At 44.4% G+C, this 16,272-nt stretch overlaps 1 protein-coding gene and 1 pseudogene across 1 annotated transcript in view; both read right to left on the bottom strand.

Annotated features, from left to right (window-relative positions):
- Nucleotides 1-16,272, bottom strand: part of CFAP92 (cilia and flagella associated protein 92 (putative)) — a 113,259-nt gene that overhangs the window by 19,163 nt on the left and 77,824 nt on the right. Inside the window, exon 10 of the mRNA XM_036282231.1 lies at nt 4,044-4,238. Coding sequence (XP_036138124.1) covers nt 4,044-4,238 — 195 coding nt within the window. The remainder of the gene's footprint in view (nt 1-4,043; nt 4,239-16,272) is intronic.
- LOC118616437 lies at nt 108-3,175 on the bottom strand (annotated as a pseudogene).

The following is a 16,272-nucleotide window of genomic DNA, read 5'->3' as shown; positions in this document are numbered from 1 at the left end:
GGCCCTAGGCCCTTGGGGAAGGGGCAGCCTCACCTCAGCTCTGAGAGCCTGAACCCAACCTCAAGGCAGGCTGCTCAGAGGGGCTGGTGCACAATAGCCTTCTCATGCTAGAAGGGGTTCAAGGTATTCTGCTTGGCAACTGCGAGGCCCTGGGCAGGAGGGAGGGGCAGGGAGGCAGGCCCAGGGTAAACTGCATCCAGTGGCTGGCAGCTCCCTGGGTAGGTCCTGAGATTCTGGTCCAAGCATCCTCTGTTGGGGTCTCCCTCGCAAAGTGCATGTAGGGGAGGACAGTCACAACACCCAGGCCTGTGCAGGCCAGTGACCTCGGGTGTGGGGCCCCTGGAGGCCGTCCAGTCGCTGAGGAAGGCCTGGGCTGCCTTGTGGTGTGCCAGGCAGGGGGTGACGGGGATGCCAGTGTTGCCCTCAAGCTGGGACAGGATCGCTGACCTGCCTGTGCAGAGATGGCTCACTGTCCTTGGTGTGCCGCCCGTGGACACCACGCTGAAGCAATCAGAGCAGTCACACTGCACATGCCGGCGAGACTTGGGGTGCCAGTTCTCGGTCATCACGACAAGCCCTGCCCAGCCATGCAGCAGGCAGCAGCAGGTCATGTGATCTCGTCCCCTTGCTTTCCCCAGCTCTTTGTGAGCAGCATTACGTGTCGACCAGCAGTCGGTTGGGCCTTCACGGGCTCCACCATGACCAGCCTCAATCTACACACTGCCAGCACATGCCTGGAGGATCCAGGGAGCAGTGCAGGACCCCGCAGATGGGCTGGAGGCCTGTGTGATGACCAGGGAAGCCCGGAGTGGTGGGGCTCCTGTGGTTGAAAGCACAGCACACCATGACTTTGAGGAACTTCTTAAGGGTGCTTGCTATGGGCCAGCAAGTGGCCCAAGCTCAGATGCTCCTGCTGCGGAAGGAGGCCCAGAACACCAGGGCGCACAGGTCCAGGAGGTGGCTGTCCACTGAGTCCACGCACTTGCTGCCCTCCAGGGATGCACGCTTCAGCATGGTAAGTGAGGTTCCCCCACGGGCCCACGGGCCAAACGGGGGAAGCAGCCCTGCACCTGCACCTCCTGCCAGTTCGAGTGCACCTTGCAAATGTCCACCTGGTCAAGTACCTGAGGAAGTCACTGTACTCCATCCAAAAGAGACCCTCACTGCTGCTCTACAGCATGAGCTCACCAAGCAGGTGCCCCGGCCAGTATGGCCACTCCTCTGACCAGCTGCAGCTCCAGGAGAAGTGGCCCCAGGGGTCATGGACACCCAGGATGGAGCAGGCATGGCAGGGGTGCAGGCAAGGCTCTTACAGGCAGCGTCGTCCATGCTGCATTGCACCCCCACATGAGGCGCCCGTGAGGAACCCGGTCTCCTTAGAATTCAGCATTTTGACCCAGATGAGGTCAGTGTCAATGGGGTCCTCAAGGGGGTTAGTGGAGCTGACCTGCAGCTCCAGGCTCTCACAGGGGCCACAGGTGAGTGTGGCCAGGCTTTTGATGGTGGGCCCTGCCTGGAGGTCAAAGAGAAGCCCTGCAGCTTGGCCAGTGCCTTTTTGATGAGGGCCACCCATAGCTGCTTCCTTCCGCAGGGCCTGTGGGAATAGGAGGAAGTTGGCCTTGCTGCAGGGCAGCATGTCATCCACCAGCACTGCCATCCATGTGCCGTCCTTGCAGAGCCACACACAGGCTGCGTGACCATCATCCACTCAACCAGGTCACATCGCTCGGCCAGCACCGCCAGAGCACTCAGGAGTCAGCAATTCCCCAGCAGCCTCTGCAATGTCTGAGGGTCGGAGTGTGGAGCACGGGCCAGGAGGAGCTGTGGTCCATGAGGACAGAGATGATCTTATGGGACCACAGCCAATGTCTCACATGCTGCGGGACACTGTCACCCACAGGGAAGCCCACAGACTTGGGCCAGGGCTGTGGCCAGGCTGCCATCCATGAAGTTGGCGCTGTTCTCCTGGCGGAAGGCCACAGTGTTCTACCAGAGGGCCTTGGTCTCACCCTCATCTGTCTGCCACCCCTTCTCCATGTGCATACTTTCCCTGTGCCTCAGGGATGCAATGCCCTGGTGCTGGGCCACCAGGAACTGGGGCATGCAGCCAGCGGCACAGTGCTTGGCCCGTGGCACCCCGAGCAGTGTGCAGGCAGCCAGGCCCATGGGCCTAGGTGCTTAGGTGGTAACTCAGGGGAGAGTCAGCAGGCCCTGTGGGTGGTGCAGAGGCTGAACTTGTCAGCACTGTAGTCAGGGCAGCCAGAGGGGGCGCTCACGGTGTTCCCGGAAGCCATGTACCTTGGAGGAGCCACACACCATGCACTTGGGAGTCTCTGTGGGGCTCTTGAGTGTGCACTTGGCACACGAGTGGGTGGTGAAGTCAGGGCTGGAGGGACTGGGATGTGGCAGGTGTGAAGTGAAACCTGTAGGACATGATTTTGAGGGCCAGGGCCTCAGGAGGAATTCTGCGCAGGGAGAGTTTCCAGGCACTGCAGACAGAGTAGGAGCTGGTCATGGGCTTATGAGGTGTGCAGTGGGGACAGGCCCAGCTGCTCCCAGGTCTGCCGCCCCCTCTTCCTCGGGTGCCCCGACTGGCTCCATGGCCACTAGTCCTTCTGTCCACGATGGATCCGCCGACTCCCTGCAGCTGCCCTTGGGCTCCACCAGGATGGTGGGCGGCTTGGGTAGGACCCCGCTGATGACTGACAGCAGGGAGGTGCTGGGCACAGGCTCCAGGGAAAAGCCACGGTCATCACAGGCCTCCCAACCCAGGAAGTTCCAGAATGTGCACCAGGGGCAAGGCCAGTTCTGCTTCTCAATGCTGACCCACAGGACCTGGTCCAGGTCAGGCTTGTGTGGGGTGCGGAGGAGTAGGGAGGCAGGAAGTGTCTCATAAAGCACAGGCACTGGCCGGCAGGGTACAGTGCGCACAGGCTCACTCCCACTCACAGACAAAGGCCTGGCAGTGTGGACGGCCAACCCACAACTTCTGCCACTTGCAGCACTGCCCGCCAGCCTCCTGTGCTGAGTGGCAGAGCTGCTGAACATGCAGACCCCGCTGGATCCAGCCGGTCGGTATCCTGGTATCCTGTGCCTGCACTGTGCCGCCTCCCTGGCATAGCGCCTGGCCTGAGCCGTGGCCACGGTGCATCCAGGGCTCACGCAGCGCCCCCATTGCACTCTTCACTGTCCGTCTCCTCTTCTCAATGGAGTGCGCTTCTCTTAGCCCTCCTCCTAGTGCAGGCAGCAGGACTGGCCATTCTGCACACACGTGGAGGAGCTCTGCGGGCAAGCCTGGGCCCTGGGGGCCAGCAGGAGGAGCACAAAGCTTCCAGGGCCGGAGTGCCCACCACTGAAGGCCCCGGGGGTCACCAGTGCTGGAGCAGAAGAAACAGCACAGGCAAAGGCATGCAAGTAGTGAAAGATCCAGATTTTTGGAATAGGGAGGGAAAGTGGAGCAGGGGAGAAGCTGACAGAAAAGCAAACGTTTGGTTGAGAAAAAGCTGCTGTTGTCTGGGTGGATCTGGTGGTTCCCCACCACCCACTGGGAAAAATGGGTTTGAACCAGTTTCTCATTCCGCAGGCTATTCGAGGATAGTCTCCAAGTGCAGCAGATAGATCCATGTGACACGTGTTTGAATAAACTGTCTTCATTTCATCAATATGTTTCTTAAACTCTCTTGGGAGAACATATGGAATAGTGGAAATGACAAGCTTGGGCATCCCACTCCTGGCTCTGCTTCTTTGGGCATGAAGAATAATGCCTGTCCGGTGTGGCTCAGTGGACTGAGCATCCATCCTCCCATGGACTGAGAGGGCCCAGTTTGATTCCCAGTGAGGGCACGTCCGATTGTGGCTTGATCCACAATAGGGGGTGTGCAGGAGGCAACTGATCAATGTTTATATCTTTCTCTCCCTTCCTCTCTCTAAAAAATATTTAAAAAAAATCATACTTGCACCTCAAAGGGTCACTGCACTGCCTACAGTTGTTGCCACAAGGCAGGCTGGCAGCCCCCCCGCCCTCCAGCTGGCCGGGTACGTACTTGGTCAGGGTCTGGAAGGCCTTCCGCATCCCAGTGCTGTGGAGGTGCAGTGCTGTCTGCTTCATGAGCTCTGTCAGTGGCTTGAAGAGGTGAACGTGGTACAGGATGGTGTCCAGGTCTGCGTAGAGGCGGTTTTGGAACAGCAGCTGAGAATTGTAGAGCACCTTGTATTTCCTGTGCTCTGATTTGGGAGTTCTGCAAGAGAAGCCCACAGCAGGGTCTCAGCACTGCTCTGCGGGCCTGTGCAACACTGCTGTTTTGTTCTGGCTGACAGAGCTTTTTTTTTTTTTTTCTTGGCTTGTTTAAAACCAGCCTCTTGCTGCTAGTGACCCACTGCCCCTCCCCCACCCTCTACCCTGGCACTCACTCCTGCATGCTGGCTATCCCAGCCTGGCAGTTTCTAAACACACCCTGCCACCCCACCTGTTGGTCACATGTTGTTCCCACACCTTGTTGACCTGGTGAAGGCTACATGACCCCGCATATACTGCTGGTGGATGTGTGTTTTGTCAAGTGGTTTCTTCTTCTATGAAGTATGTCTTCAAGTGTTTTGCACATTTTCCGTTGGTATGTTTTTATTGTTTTCTTATTGAGTCACAGGCATTTTATATGTTCCACATATTAGCTCCACACATTGCAAATACATCTTTTCTCTGTCTGTGGCTTGTGTTTTTATGATTTTTATGGTGCCTTAGGATGAGCAGAAGTTATTAATTTTAATGTAACCAAATCTATTATTATTTTTCTTTATTCTTTGCATCGTTTTTCTTTTTTATTAATTTATTTTTGTTACAGATGGTTCTCCTTTTTTCCCCATTGACACCCTCCTCCCCATTCCCCTCCCCCCAGCATAGCTGTCTATGTCCATTGGTTATGCATACATGCATATAAGTTCTGTGGTCTAACTCTTGCCTCCCCAACCCCCTCTTTTTTTTTTTTTTTATCATCCTCACCCAAGGACATTTTTCCATTTTTTGTTCAGGTAGAGTGTGAGGGAGAGAGAGGAACAGAGAGAGAGAGAAACATCGATGTGAAAGGGACACATTGAGTGGCTGCCACCCGCACAACCAACCAGGGCCAGGGACAAACTGCAACCGAGGTACGCGCCCTTAGCGGGAACCGAACCCGGGTCTCTCTGGACCGCAGGCCGATGCTCTAACCGCTGAGCCAAACTGGCCAGGGCCCAACCCCCTCTTTTGATGTTTGTCAGTCTGTACCCCACATCCATGTCTCTGGGTGGGTCCATTGTTTGTTTTGTTCATTACATTCCACAAATAAGTGAGATCATGTGACATTTGTCTTTCTCTGATTGGCTTACTTCGCCTAGCATAATACTCTCCAGGTCCCTCCATGTCATCTCAAAGGACAAGAAATCTTTCTTTCTTACAGCTGCATAGTATTCCATTATGTATATGTACCACAGCTTTTTTATTCACTCATCTATTTTTTTTTTTTTTTTTAATCCTCATCAGAGGACATTTTTCCATTTTTTGTACAGACAGTGTGGGAGGGAGAGAGAGGACGAGAGAGAGAGGGAAACATCGATGTGAAAGGGACACATTGAGTGGCTGCCACCCGTACGACCAACCAGGGCCGGGGACAAACTGCAACCGAGGCACATGCCCTCAGCGGGAACCGAACCCGGGTCTCTCCGGACCGCAGGCGGACGCTCCAACTGCTGAGCCAAACCGGCCAGGGCTATTCACTCATCTATTGATGGACACTTGGGTTGTTTCCAGATCTTAGCTATTGAAAATAGTGCTGCTATGAACATAGGGGTACATAAATTCTTTCTGATTAGTGTTTCAGGCTTCTTAGGATATATTCCTAAGAGTGGGATCACTGGATCAAATGGCAGTTCAATCTTTAATTTTTTGAGGAAACGCTATGTTGTTTTCCATAGTGGCTGCACCAGTCTGCATTCCCACCAGCAGTGCACTAGAGACCCTTTGTCTCCACACCCTCGCTAGCACTTGTTTGATGATTTGTTGATGGCAGCCATTCTGGCAGGTGTAAAGTAATACCTCATAGTCGTTTTAATTTGCATCTCTCTGATGATCAGTGATGTTGAGTGTTTTTTCATATGTCTCTTGGACATTTGTCCGTCCTGTTTGGAGAGGTGTCTGTTTAGGTCCTCTGCTCATTTTAATTGGATTCTTTGTCTTCCATTTGTTGAGTTTTATGAGTATTCTATATATTTTGGAGATTAACCCCTTACCTGATGTATCATTGGCAATTATGGTCTCCCATATAGTGGGTTACCTTTGCGTTTTGATGGTTGTTTCTTTTGCTGTGCAGAAACTTTTTAGTTTGATGTAGTCCCATGTGTTCATTTTTTTCCCTTTGTTTCTCTTGCCTTAGGTGTTGTATCAGTGAAAATTCTGCTGCGTGTGATGTCTAAAATTTTGTTGTCTACATTTTCATCCAGGGTTTTTATGGATTCACCAGTCACATTTAAGTCTTTTCTCCATTTTGAGTTTATTCTTGTATATGGTGTAACTTGGTGGTCTAACTTCATTTTTTTTTTTTTTTTGCATGTAGCTGTCCAATTTTCCCAACACCATTTATTAAAGAGGCTGTGTTTACTCCACTGTATGCTCTTGCTACCTTTGTCAAATATTGATTGAGCATAATGTTTTGGTTCAATTTCTGGGTTCTCTGTCCTGTTCCATTGATCTATATGCCTGTTCTGATGCTAGTACCAGGCTGTTTTGATTACAGTGGCTTCGTAGTATAACCTGATATCTGGTATTGTGATCCTTCCCCTACTTTGTTCTTCTTTTCCAAGATTGTTGTGGCTATTCAGGGTCTTTTTTGTTCCATAAAACCTTTTAGAGTATTTGATCTAGTTCCATGAAATATGACGTTGGTATTTTAATGGGTATTGCACTGAATCTATAGATTGCTTTGGGTAGAATGGACATTTTAATGATGTTGATTCTTCCAAACCATGAAACAAGGTATATGCTTCCACTTTTTTATATCTTCCTCTATGTCTTTTTTCAATGCCTTCTGAGAACAGGTCTTTCTTTGGTTAAGTTTATTCCTAGGTATCTTAGTTTTTTTGCTGCAATGGTAAATGGGATTTTTTTTTAGTTTCTCTTTTTGTTAGTTCATTGTTGGTGTACAAAAATGCTGTCGATTTCTTGATGTCAATTTTGTATCTTGCTACTTTGCCAAATTCATTTATTAGCTCTGGTAGGTTTTTGATGGAGTCTTTATGGTTTTCTATGTACAATATCATGTCATTTGCAAATAATGACAGTTTTACTTTCTCCTTTCCCATTTGGATCCCTTTTATTTTTCTTCTTGTCCGATTGCTGTGTCTAAGACTTCCAGTACTATATTAATAAGAATGGCGAAAGTGGGTATCCCTGTCTTGTTCTTGCTCTTAAAGAAAATGCTTTTGTATTTGCCTACTGAGTATGATGTTGGTTGCAGTTTTTTCATATATGGCCTTTATTATGTCAAGATGTGATCCATCTATGCCCACATTGCTAAGCATTTTTATCAGAAATGGGTGCTGGAATTTGTCGAATGCTTTCTCAGTATGTATTGATATGATCATATGATTTTTAGCTTTCATTTTGTTTATATGGTGTATCACATTTATTGATTTGTGAATACTGTATCAGCCTTGCATCCCTGGGATAAGTCCCACTTGGTCATGGTAAATAATTTTTTTATGTATTGCTGGATCTGATTTGCTAATATTTTGTTAAGGATTTTGGCATCTGTGTTCATCAGAGATATTGCCTGTACTTTTCTTTCTTTGTAGTGTCTTTATCCAGTTTTGGAATTAGGATTATGCTGTCCTCATAAAATGAGTTTGGAAGTGTTCTGTCTTCTTGGATTTTTTGGAATAGTTTGAGGAGAATGGGTGTTAGTTCTTCTTTAAATGTTCGGCAAAAGTCCTGGTGAAGCCATCCGGGCCTGGGCTTTTTTTTCCAGGGAATTTCTTGATTACATCTTCAATTTCCTTATTGTTATTGGTCTTTTCAAGTTTTCTATCTTTTGCAGGTTCAGTTTTGGGAGACTGTGTGCTTCTAGAAATTTGTCCAGTTTGCCTATATTGTCCGATTTGTTGGCGTATAATTGTTCATAATATTTTTTATTCATTCTTTGTATTTCTGTGATGTCAGTTGTTACTTCTCTTATTTCATTTCTGATTTTGTTTATTTGGATCCTCTCTTTTTGCTTCTTGTTGAGTCTGACTAAGGGTCCATCAATCTTGTTTATATTTTCAAAGAACCAGCTCTTTGAATTGTTTTTTTTAGTTTCTATGTTGTTTATTTCTTCTCTGACCTTAACTATTCCCTTCCTTCTGCTTCCTCTGGGTTTTTCTTTTTATTTGCTTTCCAGTTCTTTAAGTTGTGAGGTCAGATAGTCAATTAGAATTTTTTATTTTTATTTTTTGAGGTAGAACTGTAGTGCTATGAACTTCCCTCTCAGGACTGCTTTCGCTGTGCCCCATGGACTTTGTGTTGTTGTGTGTTCATTTTCATTAGTTTCCAGGAAGTTTTTAGTTTCTTCCTTGATCTCCTTGATAACCCATTTGTTGTTTAATAACATCTATTTAGCCTCCATGTGTTTGAATGTTTTTGCTGTAATTGATTTCTAGTTTAAAGGCATTGTATCTGAGAAGATGCTTGATATGATTTCAATCTTCTTGAACTTGTAGACTTAGTTTGTGTCCTAACATATGGTTTATCTTTGAGAATGTCCCATGTGTACTTGAGAAGAATGTGAATTCTGCAGTTTTGGTGTGTAATTCTCTGTAGATATGTATTAAATCCATTTGATCTATTGCATCATGTAGGGACTCTGTTTCCTGGTTAATTTTTTGTCTAGAAGTTCTATCCAGTGGTGTCAGAGTGGTGTTAAAGTCCCCTGTTATGATTGTATTGCTGTCTATTTCTCCTTTGAAGTACTCCAGACATTTTAAAATGGATTTTGGTGTTCCTATGTTGGGTGCATATATGTTTACCAAGGTTATATCCTCTTGTTGGATAGATCCTTTCAATATTATGTAGTGGTCTTCTTTGTCTCTAGTTATGGCCTTCATTTTGAAATCTATTTTATCAGATATGAATATTGCTACCCCAGCCTTTTTTCCCTTTTCCTTTCTTTTGAAAATTTTTTTCTATCCCTTCACTTTCAACATATGTGAGTCTTTTGTTGTGAGGTGGGTCTCTTGTAAACAATATATAGATGAATCATACTTTCTTATTCTTTCAGCTATTCTGTGTCTTCTGATCAGAGTGGTTAATCCATTTACATTTAAGGTGATAATTGATATGTACTTATTTATTGCCATTTTTGTTTATTGAGGTTATATTTTTCTTCTTATTTCTTATACTAAATTACAGCAGTCCTTTTAACATTTTTTGTAGTGCTGGTTTGGTGCTAATATATTCCCCCCTTTTTTTTTTTGGTTTGGGAAGCTCTTTATTTCACCTTCTATTTTGAATGTTAGCCTTGCTGGATAGAGTAGTCTTGGGTTCAGATCTTTGTTTTTCATTACCTTGATTACTTCATGCCAGTCCCTTCTGGACTGTAGTGTTTCTGTTGCGATGTCAGCTGATAGTCTTATGGGGGTTCCTTTGTAGGTACCCTGTTGTTTTTCTCTTGGAGCCTTTAGGATTCTCTCTTTGTCTTTAATTTTTGTCATTTCAATTATTATGTTTCTTGGTGTGGGCCTGTTTGGGTTCTTCATACTTGGGGCTCTCTGTGCTTCTTGGACTTGTATGCCTTTTTCTTCACCAAGCTAGGAAAGTTTTCTGTCACTCTTTCTTTAAATATATTATCTAACCCTTGCTCATTTTTTTCTTCTTCTGACGCACCTATGATGCGTATGTTGTTATGTTTCATATTGTCCCACAGTTCTCTTAGGCTGTCTTCCTGTTTTAAATTATTATTATTATTTTTTGGTTATCTGATTGGGTGAAGTTTTTCTACCCTGTCACCTAATTTGCTGATCAGTTCCTCAGCTTTGTCTACTCTGTTGGTTATTTCTTCCAATGTGTTCTTTATTTCTGCTATGTCATTCTTCTGTTCCACTTGGTTGGTTTTCTATGTTTCTATATTCTTACTCATGCTGTTGAGCTTCCTCATGATTATTGCTCTGAACCCTCCCTCTGATATTGTGCCTAATGCTATGTCATTTATTTCTTTTCCTGCAGAATTATCTTGTTCTTTCATTTGGGATTTGTTTCTCTGTTTCACCATTTTTTGCTGTCTCAGTGGGTTTTGGAGCCTGCCATATTTTCCCTATGGGTGTTGGTGTTCTGCTGGTTGTGGCTCCCTCTTCTGGGTTTGGATGAGTGTGGGAGGATTCACATTAAACACCACTGTCAAGTCTTACTTTCCTGGGTATATTTGCAAGCCAAGGAAAGGTTCAGTTATCCTCTAGCTTTTACCTGGAGGCTACTAGTCTCAATTGCTTGATGAACCTCAGGTGGCTCTTGGTAGCTTATTCAATTGAGATGTTAATGAGCCTCAATTTGCATTTCTCTGGCCTGGCTTGGTGGTGTTGAATTCCTGTGTGAGGGTCCCTTGCTTCTCCTCAGGGCTCTGGGAAGGGGCTCTTTGAGTAATATGAATACTGTCCTGTGAGTGTGTGATTCAGTACAGAACTGCCTGCGTCCACCCGTCTGGAGCCAGGAGTCCTCTTTTCACTCAGTTCCAGTCGAGTCCACCCTTCCTCTGTCTGAACCCAATGTGAGTGGCTGTAGCTGGTACGGTGCTTTTTTTTTTAAAAAAATAAAATCTCCAGTGGGAAGTGCACACTGCTAATACAGTTCTTCACTGCTCCATGGACTCCCAGCCTGTGCCCTCACATCTCTGCAATTCCTACCAGGCTTGGGTTGGTGTCCCTGGTTGTAGTGGTTCTGTCTAGCTAGCTGCTCTTCAGTTGGCTTTTTCTGATGATTTGTGTTTGAAACCCCCACTCTCTCAGCAGGAAGTGCACACCGCTAATACAGCTCTCCACTGCTCTGTAGACTTCCATCCCACACCCGTGCACCTCTGAAGTTCCTCAGAAACTGTGGTCTTAAACATCACCAAGTCCACGGCCAGCCTTAATGTCGTGTGACCTTGGACAAGCCCATTCCACCTCCTTTTTGTCTCTTTGTACTTTTATTCAAGAAATCTTTTTTATTCTGAGGTCATAAATATGCGCTCCTTTATTATCATCAAAAACATTTATACTACTGTTTTTCAAAAATAGATTTTTCTGGTGAACAATGAGTAAGACCAGGTAATTGTGGTCTAATTAATTGTACTGTGTCCACCAATAAGGTAGTTATTGTCACCACTGGGAGAAACTGGGTGTTGAATTCATGAAATTTCTCTATATTTTTTGACTTATTATAAGTATATAATTATTTCAAATAGGTTTTTAATTTACTTGGTATTGATTTTTGTAAATTATGTGAGCTACCGAATTAGGAAACCATCAGTGAATTAGGAATAGAGTGAAACTTCCCCAAATTTGTAAAGGATATCTACAAAACTTTCATCTAACATAATATGTAATGAGAAAAGACCTCATGCTATCCACCAAAAATCAGAAACAAGGCAGGATGTCACCACCCTGATATAAAACAATACTGCACGTCTTAGCCAGCACACTAAGGAAGTGAAAACATACAGTTTGGAAAGGAAGAAACTAAACTATCCCTATTTGCTGATGATATGATGGTCTATGTGGAATATCCCAAGGAATATACCAAAAATAAACAAATATTCCTCAAACCAACGAGTGTAGCAAGGCTGCAGGATCAACAAAGAAAAATCAATCATATTTCTTTATACAAGCAATGAACACTTGGAAGTGGAAATTAAAAATACCGTACCACTTACCTCAAAAATAAAATACTTAGATATAAATCTACCAAAATATATACTTAACATGTATGTTGCAAACTACAAAATGCAAATGAATAAAATTACAGATCTAAATAGATGAAGAAACATAGCTTATTCATGGATTGGAAGACTCGATATGGCAATGATGTCAGTTCTTCCCAGAAGATACACAGGTTTAGCAATTCCTAGCAACATTCTAGCAAGACTTTTTATAGATATAGATAGCTTATCATAAAATTTATATAGAAAGGCAAAGACATGAGAAGAGCTGAAACAGTTTTGAAGAAAAGAATAAAGGGGAAGGAATTGCTCTACTTGACTGATTATATAGCTATAGTAATCAAGACTGGGTGGTATTGGTGAAGGCACAGACACATTGATCTGGAGAACAGAATAAAGAACCCAGAAATACATCCATACATGTATGACCCACTGATTTTTGATAAAAATGTAAAAGTATTTCCATAAGGAAGATAGTATTTAGATAGTATTTTCAACAAATGGTGCTTTAGTAATTGGATATGCATTGGCACCCCCCCCCCCCCCACACACCCTCCAAAACTAAAACAGAACAAAATCTCAACTGGGGTTCCTGCTGAAGATGGTGGTGTAGAAAGATCTTAAATCACCTCCTCCCACAGACACAACAAATCTGTAGCTACATATGCAACATTTTTCTCTTAAAAAGCCTAAAAACTAGCAGGATGAACTTTTCACATAGGGCACACAAGAAAAAAGCCACATAGAAGCAGGTAGAAAAGGCTGCCATAAGCTCACCATAACTATGGCACAATCAGAAGGAAACTCAAAACAGAAACTCTGCCCTGAAGAGTGAAGGGTTCTTTCTCTATTCTGGACACCTCAGCTTTAAGATCAGCACCTAAGAGATGAACTCTCAAAACATGTAGCTTTGAAAACTAATGGGGCTCACTCCCATAAGATCTGGGGCTGTGGCAAACTGAGAAATGATTCTTAAGGGGCTTTGCCCAGACTCACTTCACCAGGGCCCAGCACAGAAGCAGCTTTTTGAAAAGTGCCCAGACTTTATGTGAAAGAGACTCATTTGCTAATTTGCTAACTTTAACAGGGGCCTGCCAGGATACTCTCCAGAGAGGCCGCTGGCACCATTGTCCTGTGCCCCCTCTGTCTTGTGAAAACTGGCAGGTACCATCTTTTTTTTTTAAATCCTCACCCAAAGATATTTCTCCAATTATCTTCAGACAGAGTAGGGGCAGGGAGAGAGAGAAACATCAATGTGAGAGAGACACATCAACTGGTTGCCTCTCACATGACCCCAACCGAGGCTGGGGAATGAACCACAATGGACCGGAATCGAACTCGTGGCTCTTTGGTCCGCGGGCCGACGCTCTACCCACTGAGCAAAACCGGCCAGGGCCCATCTTTTTTTAATCTCTCATTTTCCCTCCTTTTCTTCCTTTTCCTTTTTTTTTTAATCTTTTTTTTTGGGGGGGTGCCATCTCTGCACTCCCCCTCTGCCTCGCTCCATCTCTATGCTCTTCTGCTATATACCAGAACACCAAGAGCTTCTACATGTGTCTGGTGCCCCAGATTTCAAGCTTGGTAAACCAGATTTTGCAGCTGCCCTCCCTTGATTGTCTGGCTCTGGAGGCCAGGGGGCACTGCATTCTGGATCCCATGGCACTTAATGGGTAGAGAAGCAGTTCTTGGCAGACTCCCATTCCTAGGGCAATGCACACACAGCACAGCTGAAACACACATCCAGTTTTTCTGACAAAGAGACCTGATTTCTTGCCCTGGAGCTTTGGCTGAGGGGCAGGCTTCAGGTTTGGCACACCTCCCAGGGCCTGCAGAGAGTCCCTTAGGGAATTCCATCTTTGCATACTCCACCTGCTTCACTAAAGTTTGCCAGTATCTCCCAGGAAAGAGCCTACTTAGACACTCATCTAGAGGCTCAATTTTTGTGACTGCTGTCTAGGGTTACCTCCAGATTGTGTGAACCTGGAGGTGGCCAGCAGTGCTCGTGCTTGCAATCCTACAGGACATGTTCTCATGTGCATGAGTTAAAGGCTGCTGGTAAGCCCTGCCAGAGTAGCTCAGTTGGTTGAGCGTCATCCTATGCACTGAATGGTTGCTGGTTCAATTCCCAGTCAGGGCACATACCTGGTTTGTGGGTTTGATTCTAGGTTGGGGCATGTATGGAAGGCCACTAATTCATATTTCTCTCTCACATCAGTACTTCTCTCTCTCTCTCTTAAGTAATAATAATGAAAGAGCTGCTGGTGAGGATCTAGCTTCCAATCAGCCTGAACCTAGGTGCTGACTGAGACCCTCCCAATGAGGACACTGAATGATGTTGGCCCACCATCATCTCCTGAGAGGTATTAAAAATAAAATAGGCTGTTTGTACAAACACAGAGGTTTGAGAGACAATCAAGAGCCAAACCAGGTTTTAGCAACAAGGTTCATTTGCTACACAAAGCCAACACTTCATGACTGGGAAAGGTGACAGTTTCATCTAATTACAGAAATCAACATAGAGTCAAGCAAAATGAGGGACAAAGGGGTATGTTCCAAACTAAAGAACAAAATAAACCTCAGAAAAAAACCTGAAAGGAATGGAAATAAGTAATTTACCTGATAAAGAGATTAAACAGCCTTGGCTGGTTTGACTCAGAAGTTAGAGCATTGGCCCATGGACCAAAGAGTCATGGGTTTGATTCTGGTCAAGGGCACGTACTGCAATGGTCTTCAGTCCTTATGGAGTGTGGGAGGCAACCCGTCGATGTGTCTCTCTCACATCAATGTTTCTCCTCTCTCTCTCTGAATACAAGTGAAAAAATATCCTTGGGTGAGGATTAAAAGAAAAAAAGAGATCAAACAAATGGTTATAAAGAAACTTACTGGCTCTGAGTATTTTTACTCAACGGTTAGAGCGTTGGCCTGTGAACCACAGGGACATGGGTTTGATTCCTGGTCAAAGGCATGTACCTAAGTTGCAGGCTTGATCCCCGACCCCTCGGGGTCATGTGGGAGGCAACCAATCAATGTGTCTCTCATATTGATGTTTCCCTCCCTCCCTCCCACTTTATCTAAAAATCAATGAAAAAATATCCTTGAGTGAGGATTAACAAACAAACAAACAAACAAACAAACAAACAACTCACTGAACTCCAGACATAAATGAATGAACACAGTGCAAACTTCAAGAAAGAGACATAAACTACCAAATAGGAGTCACAGAGCTGAAGAATACTATAACTAAACTGAAAAATACACTAGGGACTTCTTTATACTGAAAAGAAAGAGGGCTAATAAGTAATAAGAAAACATATTGAAATATAAATCTCACTGGTAAAAGTGAATATATAGTAAAGGTAGTGAATTAATCACTTATGAAGCTAGTGTGAAGGTTGGAAGGCAAAAACATAGTAAAAATAACAAATGCTACAATAACTACTTAAGGGATACACAAGATAAAATGCCAAATGTGACATCAAAAACATAAATCATGCAGGGGGGCCAGTAAAATATATAGAGCTTTTGAATGCATTCAAATTTAGTTTGTTATCAACTAAAATAGACTGTTATAAATCTAAGTTATCATATGTAAGCCTCATGGTAACCACAAAGCAAAAATCTATAGTAAATACACAAAATACAATGAAATGTTAAGTATACCACAAAAGAAAGTCATCAAATTACAAAGAGATCAAGAAAAGAAAAAAGAATGGACAAACTATAAAACATCCCCAAATTCCTTACAATTCACAAAATGGTAATAAGTACATACTTACCAATAATTACTTTAAATGTAATGGACTAAATACTCCAATCAAAATCATATAGTGACAGAATGGATTCAAATAAGACCTATCTATATATGCTGCCTACAAGAGACTCACCTCATACGTAAGGACATCCATAGACAGAGTGGAAAGAGTTCTTCCATGCAAATGGAAACCTGAAGAAAGCTAGGGCAGCTATACTTGTATCAGACAAAATATACTTAAAACAAAGACTGTATTGAGACAAATAAGGACATTATCTGATGCTAACAGAGTCAATCCAATAAGAGGCTATAGCATTTGTAAATATTTATGTACCAACCTGGGAGCACCTAAATATATAAGGCAATACTAGTAGACCCAAAGGAAGAAGTAGACAGCAGACAGCAATATAATAATATTAGGGGACTTTAATACCTCACATACATCAACGGACAGGTCGTCAAGATGAAAAATCAATACAGAAATATATAAAATCAACAGAATAAGATTATCCTCAAGTACACATGGAGCATTCTCCAAGATAGATGATATATTAAGCCACAAAACAAGTTAATAAATTGAAGAAGACTGAAATCAAATCAAGAATCTTT

This window comes from Molossus molossus, unplaced genomic scaffold, assembly GCF_014108415.1.
Source record: "Molossus molossus isolate mMolMol1 unplaced genomic scaffold, mMolMol1.p scaffold_m16_p_4, whole genome shotgun sequence".
Classification (NCBI taxonomy): Eukaryota; Metazoa; Chordata; class Mammalia; order Chiroptera; family Molossidae; genus Molossus; species Molossus molossus.
This window is presented reverse-complemented; position numbering and strand designations above follow the sequence as displayed.